This window comes from Mercenaria mercenaria, chromosome 1, assembly GCF_021730395.1.
Source record: "Mercenaria mercenaria strain notata chromosome 1, MADL_Memer_1, whole genome shotgun sequence".
Lineage (NCBI taxonomy): Eukaryota > Metazoa > Mollusca > Bivalvia > Venerida > Veneridae > Mercenaria > Mercenaria mercenaria.
The window spans coordinates 92,032,746-92,047,264 of NC_069361.1; the positions used below are offsets into that span (position 1 = coordinate 92,032,746).

Genomic DNA, 14,519 nt, shown 5'->3' on the forward strand with positions numbered 1-14,519 from the left:
AACATTGTTCATTTATTGGTGTAGGCCAGCTTTAATGCTTGAACTACTTGGAATGTGGAATATTGGTTTATTATTGCAATTTTTGATTTCAGTAGTAGAAAGTCTTGATGGGATTGGTTAGACATGTAGTAAAGTTTTATTTTTCAGCTGTTTGTGGACATTTAATCTCACACTGGTTTCTTTTCAGTTGCAGTTTGATTTATAATCAGTGAAATCATAATATTTTATCAGTACTAGTTCTTGGACATACAAGGGGAACTTTGGATTAAAAGTTTCCAGTACAGCCTTTTTGTTACATTTTTTTTTTCGCTTTAAAGAATACCTTTCTTGGTGTATTGTATAGCTAAACAGCATGTTACAATGGTATGGCTATGCTTCAGTTTGGTACATGGAATGCCTTGTTCATGCAAGACAAAAAAAGGATGAAAAAGGTTTATATAATGTAAATTAGATGAAAGCATTTTTTGCATGTGTCATGCATGTGTATGCAAATATGTTATATACTGTCAGAGATATCAGAATATATTGATTTCACTGCTAAGTAGCTGTAGTCCACATTTGATGTATTTGAAACCTACTAAAATAAATTAATTAATTTTCTTCCATCTTTTGTGGAAATCAAGTCAGAAAATGCCAAAAGAAATGTCATGTATAATACTAGATAATAGTTTCAAGCATTTTTCACGTCCTTAAAAGATTTAGAGCAGATAAATTCCTTGTTTATACAAAGGCAGAAAATATGATTGCTTTCCATGTTTCAGGACTTGATGCAGGAAATCAAGTCACGTCAGAGGGAGGTTGACCTATTTTCTGATGAGTCGCAGACGTTACAACAGTTGACAGGGGAGACACGTGTGACGTCATCTATATCTCAACTCACTTCAAGATACCAGTCACTGCAACAAGCTGTCAAGGTAAGATATCAGTCACTGCAACAAGCTGTCAAGGTAAGATATCAGTCACTGCAACAAGTAAGATATCAGTCACTGCAACAAGCTTTCAAGGTAAGATACCAGTCACTGTAACAAGCTGTCAAGGTAAGATATCAGTCACTGCAACAAGCTGTCAAGGTAGCTATAATTGTTAGATAGCATATGTTTAGCTGTTGTCTTCAACTTAAAACTGTTATATAACTGAAAAAAGGAGTAACACTATTTTGGTTTTAGATGATGTCATTAATACTTTAGACTTGAGAACAGATTGTACAGTACTTGTAGATTAACTGTAAGATATTTCGAGGGGTTATAGTGAAACAGTTTTAAATACACCTACTTCTTTATTTATATGAATGAAGAACACTTGCTCTTGCCCCATGTACAACGTAAAGAAAAAATATTGTACAACTTTTTATATGCCATGAAGGAAGGCATAACTATCACACTGTTTGTCTGTATCTTATTTTGTCTGTCTGTCTAAAACAGTGTTTCAGCTACAACAATTTAAGTGATTCTAATGGAACTTTACATAAATGTTAAGCATGTTGAGATAATTTGTTGCACACAAAAGTCAGGTCTGTACTTCTAAGGTCAAGGTCACGGGCAGAGTTGTAGGAGTTCTTTGGGGGTATTCATCTCATAGTACTGACATCTTGTTTAATGCTTAAATTTGTTCTTCCTTAATTCTTTTCAATCCAAGTAGCACATTATGCCATGATATTTCAATGTACTATATAGCTTATATTACAATGTGTATAATTTTACAGGACATACTGAAGAAGTGTGAACAGAATGTTGCTGATCACAAACATTACAAAGAGAAATCCCGAGACCTTGGTCAGTGGCTTACACGTGCCAAAGAAAAATTTGCCAATAATGCAGACACTACTGGTACCAGGCAAGAACTGGAGGAAAGACTTGAAAGAATACAGGTTGGTTCCAGGCTTGTACAGCTAAATGGGAACAGCGTTGAAGCTTTAATAGCTAGTTAGGATTATGCTGGTTCCTGTGATACAAAAACATTTATTATTAAAATAAAATTTTGTTTCTCTGTGATGCCTTTTTACCACAGTTTTTATTATTATGTTAAGATTAACAAACGCCATCCACAGAAGTAGCAAAAGTAAACTGTACCTTAAAAGTTTGTGATATGCACAAATGGAACAAAACTGATTTATGTGCAAGGTAATTTATGTATTTTGTACATATTCAGGAGTTGATCAGTGAACGAGATACTGGCTTTGCTAAGCTGAACCAGGCTATAGAAGCTGGTGAAAAGTTATACCCCAACACGGCAACAGACGGACGTGAAAAGGTTCGTCAGGAGCTACGTCAACATAAACTAACATGGGAAAGTCTGGCTGATGACCTGTCTTCAGCACAGCGTAAACTTGAGGTTGCCCTTGTACAATGGACAACCTTTGATGACAGTTATGGACAAGTTGAACAATGGTTGCGAGATGCTGAAGTTCAGCTAGAAGGTCAGGTACCACTAAGATCAACTCTCGAGGAAAAGAAATCTCAGCTGCAGAATTTCAAAGTGCTGCATCAGGATGTGCTGTCATACCAGCGTGTGATAGACTCAGTTGATGACAAGGCTCGAACCCTGGTACAGAGCAGCAGTGATCCACAGCTGTCCAACTTTGTCTCCCAGACTGGTGCTAGATATACTAAGCTGTGTAGCCTGGCTAAGGTAAGCATTCACATAACCAGTCTGCCAGTTGTATGTCTCGTGATCAGTTCCTTTGCTTACTGTGGTATATCTAAAAACAGAATAAGAAACAGTAGCATTTTGTAAGAGGATATATTTCATGTACATTTTCTACAAATTATTATACAATGTAATTAAAAGCAGAGATGAGGTAGAAATAGGCATTTTCTGGAAGAATATTTATGCTTACAAGTAGGTTCAAGTGATCGTTGCATTTGAGTAGTCTGTTTATATACAATCTTGTAGATTTCAAAATGAGTTTGAAAAATGAGCATGAATTAGAACTTTTAATATTTTAGGGCAATACTGGTAAACTGTTTTTGTGTTTGCAGGAGCGTGTGACACAGTATGAAGGATTTGTGGCAGATCATCAGCAGTATAATGATGCCTACAACCAGTGTATCGAGTGGCTCAACAGTATACGTGAGAAACTGTCACTGTGTGCCGACATTGCCGGAGATAGACATACCATACAGAACAGACTTGACAAAATACAGGTAATTTATTTCACTCTGACTTAACAAAGAACACTTCGTCATCAAAAAAGGTTTTTCATATTATGAACTTTCAAAGATTGTTGCATCTTAGAATAGATATTTTGATCACCATTTGTTATTCAAAGTCACACATTGATTTTGTTTTTATGAAAGAAATTTTGCTTTTATTAAAGTTCTTTGATATGAATAACAAGCTTTTATTTATAACTGCATGGTATATTGTTGATGAACGTGTGGTAAACCCTAATAACTCCCTCTGCATGAAATTTCAAATAAATGAGCCACACCATGAGAAAACCAACATAGTGTGTTTGCGACCAGCATGGATCCAGACCAGCCTGTGCATCTGCGCAGTCAGGTCAGGATCCATGCTGTTCGCTGACAGTTTCTCTAATCGCAATAGGCTTTGAAAGCGAACAACTTGGATCCTGACCAGACAGCATGGATGTGCAGGCTGGTCTGGATCCATGCTGGTCGCAAATGCACTATGTTGGTTTTCTCATGGCGCGGCTCAAATGCTTATGAAACATGCTTCAAGTATGGTGAATTGTTGCACATAATGAGTTTGTTTTTTATTGCTTTTACAGTCAATTGATAGAGAAATATTGAAAAAAGTAAGGAGTTTTGGTACTTGGGTTTTGAAAATTGGTTTGAGAAATAAAAACATTTGTGTGATACTGTATGTAAAAAAATACAATTTAGGAACTGTTCAGTACAGGGAAATCTTACTTTTCTTAATTTGTAATAGTTTAATTGTTGAATCAACAGTTTTTATATAGAGTGAATCTGATATATATGATAAGTATTTAAAATAAATATAAGCAAAATATATGTTACATTTGACAGAAAATGGTACGAAATATTTGTAATAGGTATTTGAGTGAAATAGTTCCCGATAACTTCAAATGATGTATCAAACACCAGCACTTGTTATAGAAGTTATTTGTGCATATTTGAACACTATGTGTAATAAAACCTAACATTCCAACATTTAAAGTTTGATTTTTACCTAATAATATGTTGTTTTGTGATTTTTATCTTAAAAAAAAAAACAGCGTCGTTGTGTAAGTTGTTTTTTACAACACCTTGAGATTTTTCTTTCCTATTTGCTTGCTCCTATCCTATAGTACTATATATAGTGAGAGTTTGGTCAGCTAATGTTCATATGTATCCAAAATACCATTTAGCATGGCACGAAATTATAGATAGGAAAAGTATGTCTCTGAATTACCAAGCATGGAGTGAAGTTTGTTTTTGTAGTGTTTTGCAGATAAATAGATTGTAAAAAATAGGATTGTTTCATAAAAAAATGATGAGAAATTATTCCATTTATGAAAAATAAAGTAGTGCCAGCTAAAAGTAAACATTTTTTTATTATAAATGAAAAAATGCCGTCCAAGTTATTTATGAAATAGTAGGAAAACTTGTCTTAATCAGAGATATATTATGAAATAGGGTGTTTCTATGGTCACTGCTTGCTACCAGGTGCAGGGTAGTTTCAGGCTTAGATTAACAGGACTTATTGAAAGTTGATAGATTTTATAATGTGAATTTTGGCAATGGGTTTTGTTGGTTGCCATGCTCGGGCAGTAGTAACATGAGAATTGGCTTTTTTAGGCAAAAATCTTGACATAGAATCATCAGTCATTCCCATTTCATTTTCTTTTATGTTTCAATATTTTATGTTACTAATTTTTTTTTTTTTTTCTTTTTTTTTTGAGTATAGGAAATTAAACATTTGGGTTATTATATGGGTCTATAACATAACAAATTAATACATTATATATTTTATCCTGTTTGACTATGTGTGTTGTCTGTGTATAATTTATGTAGTGGCAAGCCAGAAAGATAGCCTTCGATTTGGTAGGGTATAAATAATTAACAAATTTAGCTGTATCGAAATCACTGTCATCTCATTTGGTTTCATTTTGTCATTTAGAACTGTTCAAGAATCACAACTTTATTTCTGCAGCACAGTTCTTTTGTAGCGCAGTAAAAACAATCACAAATTTGTAGATCAGTGCCGTTAATGTTGTTTTTAATATTTTCATTTGGTCAAATAATTGCATGTTTTTGTTGTTGTTTTTTTGTTAACATAATTAGTATGACAAGTTCTAGAAGTTACCACTGATTTGGATATGTCAGCATATAATGTTTCATTAGAACATTGTCCACCATGCAAAAACTTCATAATTACATACACTTGCTGTGTAACATACTGTATTTGACTGAACATCGACAGGACATTGTGCATTGACATCTCCAAACCAGTGGTTTTATTACTTACATTGCATGTGATTGAAACATGTTATATTTGCTAGTCAAGGATGTTTGATTGTATAAAATGATTGCAGTTCATATATTTTGCATGAGATGTATGATTACCTTACAACAGTCAACCAAGAATCATTCAAGTCCTCCTGTCACTAAATGGTTGCAGTTCTTATGCTTGAGTACAGTAAAATCACAGATACTCTCAAGGAATTAACTTTTGCTAATTATGTCTCCCCCAGGAGACATATTGTTTTTGCCCTGTCCGTCCGTCTGTCCGTCCGTCCATCCGTACGTCACACTTCATTTCCGAGCAATAACTGGAGAACCATTTGACCTAGAACCTTCAAATTTCATAGGGTTGTAGGGTTGCTGGAGTAGACGACCCCTATTGTTTTTGGGGTCACTCCGTCAAAGGTCAAGGTCACAGGGGCCTGAACATTGAAAACCATTTCCGATCTATAACTAGAGAACCACTTGACCCAGAATGTTGAAACTTCATAGGATGATTGGTCATGAAGAGTAGATGACACCTATTGATTTTGGGGTCACTCCGTCAAAGGTCAAGGTCACAGGGGCCTGAACATTGAAAACCATTTCCGATCAATAACTAGAGAACCACTTGACCCAGAATGTTGAAACTTCATAGGATGATTGGTCATGAAGAGTAGATGAACCCTATTGATTTTGGGGTCACTCCGTCAAAGGTCAAGGTCACAGGGGCCTGAACATGGAAAACCATTTCGGATCAATAACTAGAGAACCACTTGACCCAGAATGTTGAAACTTCATAGGATGATTGATCATGAAGAGTAGATGACCCCAATTGATTTTGGGGTCACTCCGTCAAAGGTCAAGGTCACAGGGGCCTGAACATGGAAAACCATTTCCGATCAATAACTAGAGAACCACTTGACCCAGAATGTTGAAACTTCATAGGATGATTGTACATACAAAGTAGATGACCCCTATCGATTTTGGGGTCACTCCATTAAAGGTCAAGGTCACAGGGGCCTGAACATTGAAAACCATTTCCGGTCAATAACTTGAGAATCACTTGACCCAGAATGTTGAAACTTAATAGGATGATTGGTCATGCAGAGTAGATGACCCCTAACGATTATGGGGTCACTCTGTGAAAGGTCAAGGTCACAGGGGCCCAAACATTGAAAACCATTTCCGGTCAATAACTTGAGAACCACTTGACCCAGAATGATGAAACTTCATAGGATGATTGGTCATGCAGAGTAGATGACCCCTAACGATTTTAGGGTCACTCTGTTAAAGGTCAAGGCCACAGGGGCCTGAACATGGAAAACCATTTCCAATCAATAACTTGAGAACCTCTCGACCCAGAATGTTGAAACTTCATAGGATGATTGTTCATGCAGAGTAAATGACCCCTATTGTTTTTGGGGCCACTATGTTAAAGGTCAAGGTCACAGGGGCCTGAACATTGATAACCAGTTCTGATCAATAACTTGAGAGCCACTTGACCCAGAATGTTGAAACTTCATAGGATGATTGAACATGCAGAGTAGATGACCCCTATTGATTTTGGGGTCAGTCTGTTAAAGGTCAAGGTCACAGTGGCCTGTTCATGTAAAATCATTTTTTGGAAATAACTTGAGAACCACTTGACCTACAATGTTGAAACTTAATAGGATGATTGGACATGCAGAGTAGATGACCCCTATTTATTTTGAGGTCACTTGATCAAAGGTCAAGGTCACAGGAGCCTGAACAGTGACTGGAGAACCACTAGGCCAAGAGTGTTGAAATTTAGCGGGATGACTGGACATGCCAAGTAGATGATCCCTATTGCAGCCAACCATCAGTGTCTCTTTGATTTTTGCTCCTGACCCCTATTGACTTCTTGCCTATAGGACTTTGCATTGGGGGAGACATGCGCTTTTTTACAAAGCATTTTCTAGTTTTATTTTTTGTGATAATTTTTTTTTAAATAATTCCTTTTTTAAATAATTCCTTGCGAAAAGTAATATTTTTAAGGTAAAGATAATATTCTTTGTAAAGATGAAACCTTTCCTAGTTAAGACTGTTTTAAAATGTTTGGGCACACAGATATCCGATATCGCTGCCTCGTACCACGATACTATATATGATGGTTTTTGTCTCTTTTATTGGTAATGGACAAAAAGATATTGAATGATTTCTGATGGCTGCAATTTGATTATGCATGTCTTATTTTTTAATTGATATCTGTTTCCGTAGCATTTAGCATTTTGTTGTTATTTAGACAATAAATACCTAATTAAGAGTGCATCTTAACATTTTAAATTTTGATTTATAAAGACTTGACTGCATTGTAGTGATGCATGTATGTAATACACTGGGCTTCCAACAGATGAATACTCACTGTAGTGTTACTGTGTTTAGAATTTTGATGAATTTACTGAGTTGAAATCTTGGTACAGGATTTCTGCTATATTTATAAATGGTTCAATGATAACCTTTCAATTTTATGATATTAGGACATTCTTGCAACCAAGATGGAAGGGGAGCCCAAAGTGAAGAACATTGTGGCTCTAGCTGAGAAAGTTCTTCCAAACACAGCACCCCAGGGCAAGGACAGTGTTGTCAGGGAGACGGAGGCCTTGAGGGCAGACTGGGAAGCTTTTGTTACAGCTCTACAGAAGGTAAACTCTATAAACATTTCCAACATTAGCATGTTTAAATCTTTAAGGAAAGGAATCACATCCTGATTTTAAATCGGACACCTGAAAAAAGTTCTAACTTTATATAATGTGCTTAGAATCGAACTCACTGATATACAGTACTGAGGATTTTGTTAGTTTGTTCATAGTCAAATTAGGATTAATTGATTACAAAATGCCGTAAAATAGTTCTTCTAATAGGTTTTAATTATGTCTCCCCCAGGAGACATATTGTTTTTGCCCTGTCCGTCCGTCCGTCTGTCCGTCCGTCCGTACGTCACACTTCATTTCCGAGCAATAACTGGAGAACCATTTGACCTAGAACCTTCAAACTTCATAGGGTTGTAGGGCTGCTGGAGTAGACGACCCCTATTGTTTTTGGGGTCACTCCGTCAAAGGTCAAGGTCACAGGGGCCTGAACATTGAAAACCATTTCTGATCAGTAACTAGAGAACCACTTGACCCAGAATGTTGAAACTTCTTAGGATGATTGGTCATGAAGAGTAGATGACCCCTATTGATTTTGGGGTCACTCCGTCAAAAGGTCAAGGTCACAGGGGCCTGAACATTGAAAACCATTTCCGATCAATAACTAGAGAACCACTTGACCCAGAATGTTGAAACTTCATAGGATGATTGGTCATGAAGAGTAGATGACCCCTATTTATTTTGGGGTCACTCCCTCAAAGGTCAAGGTCACAGGGGCCTGAACATTGAAAACCATTTCCGATCAATAACTAGAGAACCACTTGACCCAGAATGTTGAAACTTCATAGGATGATTGGTCATGAAGAGTAGATGACCCCTATTGATTTTGGGGTCACTCCATCAAAGGTCAAGGTCACAGGGGCCTGAACATGGAAAACCATTTCTGATCAATAACTTGAGAACCACATGACCCAGAATGTTGAAACTTCATAGGATGATTGTACATGCAAAATAGATGACCCCTATTGATTTTGGGGTCACTCCATTAAAGGTCAAGGTCACAGGAGCCTGAACATTGAAAACCATTTTCGATCAATAACTTGAGAACCACTTGACCCAGAATGTTGAAACTTCATAGGATGATTGGTCATGAAGAGTAGATGACCCTTATTGATTTTGGGGTCACTCCGTCAAAGGTCAAGGTCACAGGGGCCTGAACATTGAAAACCATTTCCGATCAATAACTAGAGAACCACTTGACCCAGAATGTTGATACTTCATAGGATGATTGGTCATGCAGAGTAGATGACCCCTAACGATTTTGGGGTCACTGTGTGAAAGGTCAAGGTCACAGGGGCCTGAACATTGAAAACCATTTCCGGTCAGTAACTTGAGAACCACTTGACCCAGAATGATGAAACTTCATAGGATGATTGGTCATGCAGAGTAGATGACCCCTAACGATTTTAGGATCACTCTGTTAAAGGTCAAGGCCACAGGGGCCTGAACATGGGAAACCATTTCCAATCAATAACTTGAGAACCTCTCGACCCAGAATGTTGAAACTTCATAGGATGATTGTTCATGCAGAGTAAATGACCCCTATTGTTTTTGGGGTCACTCCGTTAAAGGTCAAGGTCACAGGGGCCTGAACATTGATAACCAGTTCCGATCAATAACTTGAGAACCACTTGACCCAGAATGTTGAAACTTCATAGGATGATTGAACATGCAGAGTAGATGACCCCTATTGATTTTGGGGTCAGTCTATTAAAGGTCAAGGTCACAGTGGCCTGTTCATGTAAAATCATTTTTTGGAAATAACTTGAGAACCACTTGACCTACAATGTTGAAACTTAATAGGATGATTGGACATGCAGAGTAGATGACCCCTATTTATTTTGAGGTCACTTGATCAAAGGTCAAGGTCACAGTAGCCTGAACAGCGACTTGAGAACCACTAGGCCAAGAGTGTTGAAATTTAGCGGACATGCCAAGTAGATGATCCCTATTGCAGCCAACCATCAGTGTCTCTTTGACTTTCGCTCCTGACCCCAATTGACTTCTTGCCTATAGGACTTTGCATTGGGGGAGACATGCGCTTTTTTACAAAAGCATTTTCTAGTTTAGCTTTCCATTAGACTTGGTTATGTTTATTTAATATCGTAAATATTTTACAGACAAAGAAAGACCTAGAGAGCTGTATGGACCAGTGGAAGGAGTTTGATTCTTGGTTTGAACGCTGCAGCAACTGGCTGAAGGAAGTTGAGATGAGGGTCAAAGACACAGAACTGAAGGCCACTCTAAAAGACAAGCAGAACCAGCTGGACAGGTTGAGAAAACTACAGGAGGAGTTGAATGCCAGACAAGGTGATATTGATGCATTGAGTGACTCTGCCCAGGACCTTGTCAGAATCAGTACAGACACTAGAGTGATCAGTCAGTCATCACAACTGGCAACTAAATATCAGACTCTCAAAGTCAATGTCAAGGTTAGTATTCCAGATAGAAATGATTTACTCAGAAATTGTTACAAGCTTGCATAGAACTAATTTTTCTATCTCCTATAAATATTGGAACTGGGAGCACATTTTCTAATATAGACAAGGCTGAGCATACACTTGTACATCTTTAGTGCTTACAGTTATAATTAAAGATACTGGTAGACAATCTGGAATTATGTCCTAGAAATGTTTTGAGATGACATACAAACAGAAATAAATTCTCATGTTTTTCAACTATTGAGTTGCACAACATATCTATATATGAAAACCAGAGGTAGATAGAGATAAGAGAGATTTCTTCACAAGTCTTCTTCAGTTTATCGAAGTATAGAAATATTTCATTGATAATGTGTTTGCAGGAATTATGTCGACGCTGGGAGCAGTATGTCTTAGACCACCAGGCATATGGTAGTTCATTTGACCAATGTAAATCATGGGTTGTCAGCATGAGAAAGAAACTGCAGTCACAGAGTGACGTGAAGGGAGATAGACGGTCTGTTCAGGAACGTATTGAAAAACTTCAGGTATGTGCTTTACATCAGTTGGTCAGTCATTGTTGTAAGCAAGTTATAAATGATATTTTAAGGTTTTGTAGTTTGAGCCCTTCAATTTTACTTAATACTCTTATATAAAATAGAGGCAGAAATTAGACACAAAAAATACAAGCTAAATTGTAATATCAGTTGCTGAAAATATATGATCTTTTGCCTCGGTTAAATAATACTGGCAGTCATACTACATATTGCAGTCATACCAAAGATTGCCATTGATGGAACTGTTCATATCCAGTAAAAGATTAATCCAATCAAATTCCAGGGCTTCTGCAGTCGCAGTAATTCTGGCCGAGGCAATTGTAATCTTGAAATGTCTTTATTCTCTCACAAGGAAATTGACTCTTTCTCAATAGTTACAGTAGTATATTATCTGTTATGGACACTTGAGAAGAGAAAACACCTTTACAGAAAGGCAGATAGTTCCTTTCCTCAAACAAAATTCTTAGTAACTTAACCTGTCCATTGGTGTTCGCTCCAAGCATTTTTTTATCTGTGTACGTTTTGGATCACTAAATCAGATTTTGCCTGTATTGTGTAGTATTACATGTCTTCAAAGTTAAGTATATCTCTTCAATTTTGTTGAATCTTCATAATAAATGTATGTGATGTATTATTAAGTACACTATATTTTCTTACATCAGAATGTATGGGTAAGCATTCATTCACTATTGTATATGTACAAGGCTTACATTATCCATCGTAGAACCATAACAGTTTGAGCTGCGCCATGAGAAAACCAACATAGTGCATTTGTGACCAGCATGGATCCAGACCAGCCTGCGCATCCGCGCAGTCTGGTCAGGATCCATGCTGTTTTATTTCAAAGCCTATTGCAATTAGAGAAACCAGTAGCAAACAACTTGGATCCTGACCAGACTGTGCGGATGCACAGGCTGGTCTGGATCCATGCTGGTTGCAAATGCATTATGTTGGTTTTCTCATGGTGCGGCTCAGTTTTTTTTTTAAGTTCAATACAAACTAGAGTTGTTTTGGACACTATTTTGTTTAAATTATCGGGAGAAGAGAAAATCTACCTTCCCTCTAGTAGACAAAAAATTTGTTGTGGAGAAGTAGAAAGGAACGGTTGCTTTATTGAATGATTTTTAGCTTTTCCCAACTGGTTTCAAAGTTATGAATTGTTTTTTTTTTTCTTTTTTTTTTAAAAAGTATACTAGCTTTTGGTTTGCTGGAAATTAGAATTATCCATTCATTTCATATTCATAATGATATCATCATATTTCATGCTTTATGCTTTAAAGAATTATGTTAATTAACAATCAGACTTTGTCATCTTTAACAGTTTTTAATATTTGTAATGTAAATCTGGATTAATTCAGTACATGTGTTTGTAAAACATGTCTACTGTGTCTGAAAAATGATAATAAATTGTAAAAAAAGTAAACTTAACTTATGTAAAATGTTAACTTTAAAGATAACAAAGTTTGTTTGTAAATTGGAAGCAGGGGTATTGTTACATGGTAACGGGTAAACTGGACAAACAACCATATACATGTAAACGGTATTCATACAGCTGTAAACATTTTCTAATCTTACATCTAAAAGAACTAACAGAAAATGCTATAGCAATATTCAGAACAGATGTTAATGATAAATCTTGTAAATTATTGCAGGATGAAAAATGTAATGCTGTATTTCGCATACTATATACTGTGAAACACTGCTCTCTCGAGCATTAATGAATTGAGTGCCTGGGTTCACTCAAACAATCGACATGTGATTTTTCTCATCCCATTGCGACTTTGAGCCATCATTGTTTTAATGTATTTCTGGTTTGATTCTAAAGATGGAGAAGATTTTGCGCAGGATGAAAGCTGGTTAACAAGAACCCAGTACAGTAAAGTAGTTAGTAGAAGTGCCTTGTTTAAAGTAGTTTGATTGTACTTTTGTATATCTTTGGTGTGTACCACTTAAATCATGTATTTAGATTCACAGTGAATCAAGAACAGTCTTTTTACACTTCTCTGCTCGATTGTTACAGGATCTGATGGCAGACAAGGAAGAAGGAATGCACATGCTCCAGATCGCCCTTGACAACCTGCAGATAGTTCTTCCCAACACGAATGTCGCTGGTCGTGACAACATGAGACGAGAGATGCAGACATTGCAGGCTGAATATGATGCTCTCTCGGCTGATCTCAACGACACAAGAAACAAACTTGACGGAACTCTGTCACAGTGGACGGTGTATGATGACAGTGTGGAACAGTTGAGGAGATGGTTGAACGACCTTGAGAACCAACTACGCACCGAGACACAGTTACAGAATACCCTGCAAGAGAAGAAACTGCAGTTAGAGAGAATAAAGGTCAGTGATTTAAATATTCATTTGCAATAAATTTACAAATTCTATAAAGTTCTGAATACCTGCCTTCTCAGCTTGGAAGGACAAGCTAGTCCAGCTGCAGTAGTTTTAAGTTCAAGCAGCTATTTCAGGAACAAAAACCAGGAACCACTTGGTTAACTAACTTCTGCATGTTACTGAAATAATGTATAAAATGAATAAATCTCAGAGAATATGATATATAACAATCCAATATTTATGTTTTGGAGCTTTCATTAGAGTATATTTGCTTTGTACAACTTTGAAATTACTGACATAACTGTTTGTTTTAACAGGTTCTACAGTTGAACATAAACTCTCAGCAGTCAACCATTGATAACCTGAATGAGAAAGCTCAGAATTTACAGCAGAAATCAAGCAGTGATGCTGACCTCAATGGACAGATCCGACAGATTGTAGAGAAATATAACAGACTCTGTGGGGATGCTAAGGTAACATTCCATTTAATATTCATTAAAATGTAATTGGAAAGTCAGCTAGTGGTATAAATTTTCAAAACTAAGTTCAGATAGCAGTTTTTTGTCTCTAACGTCTTGTTTACCTATGAATATGAAGTTGTTGAACTAGCTGTCAGTCTATAGCTTGTTTGAATACTAGTGATTCTTTTCTTATTGGACTGAAAATTAATTTCAAGACTGTTTCGTTAGTTTTATATAACTGGACTGTTTAACTAAATATTTGCTAGAAATTTAAGAACTAGTTTTTATCAAATTAACCACAGTGTTATAAGATAGTAATAAATGCGACACATCATAGTAATAAATCCTGTCCATGTTATTTCTGTTTGTAGGATCTTCAGTTGAACTGTGAGCAATACATGAAGAATCACCAGCAGTACAGAGACTCGTACATGGACACGTCAGAGTGGCTGAGTACAACAGTTGACAAGATGAATGCATGTAGTGATGTACGTGGTGACAGAACAGCAATTGAGGCTCAGTTACAGAAAGTCCTGGTATGTAAAGTACTTTTTATGAATATTTTACAGTATTCAATATCAGTAAATGTATTTTAAACTTTTATGTTAATTTTGTCACATAAAGTTAAATCACTGTCAAGGTTCTTGAGTCAGACCAGCAAAA

General features: G+C 36.5%; 1 protein-coding gene across 18 annotated transcripts in view; it reads left to right on the forward strand.

The window, feature by feature from the left end:
• Positions 1-14,519, forward strand: part of LOC123564405 (muscle-specific protein 300 kDa-like) — a 188,485-nt gene that overhangs the window by 13,408 nt on the left and 160,558 nt on the right. For 16 of the 18 annotated variants that reach the window (XM_053517326.1, XM_053517374.1, XM_053517332.1 and 13 more), the window contains 11 exons: positions 762-914; positions 1,703-1,867; positions 2,149-2,628; positions 2,979-3,143; positions 3,731-3,757; positions 7,907-8,071; positions 10,198-10,509; positions 10,881-11,045; positions 13,075-13,401; positions 13,713-13,868; positions 14,228-14,392. In XM_053517326.1, coding sequence (XP_053373301.1) covers positions 762-914; positions 1,703-1,867; positions 2,149-2,628; positions 2,979-3,143; positions 3,731-3,757; positions 7,907-8,071; positions 10,198-10,509; positions 10,881-11,045; positions 13,075-13,401; positions 13,713-13,868; positions 14,228-14,392 — 2,280 coding nt within the window. Of the gene's footprint in view, positions 1-761; positions 915-1,702; positions 1,868-2,148; positions 2,629-2,978; positions 3,144-3,730; positions 3,758-4,198; positions 4,208-7,906; positions 8,072-10,197; positions 10,510-10,880; positions 11,046-13,074; positions 13,402-13,712; positions 13,869-14,227; positions 14,393-14,519 lie in introns of all 18 variants that reach the window. The other 2 variants (XM_053517335.1, XM_053517354.1) reach the window with 2 other exon arrangements.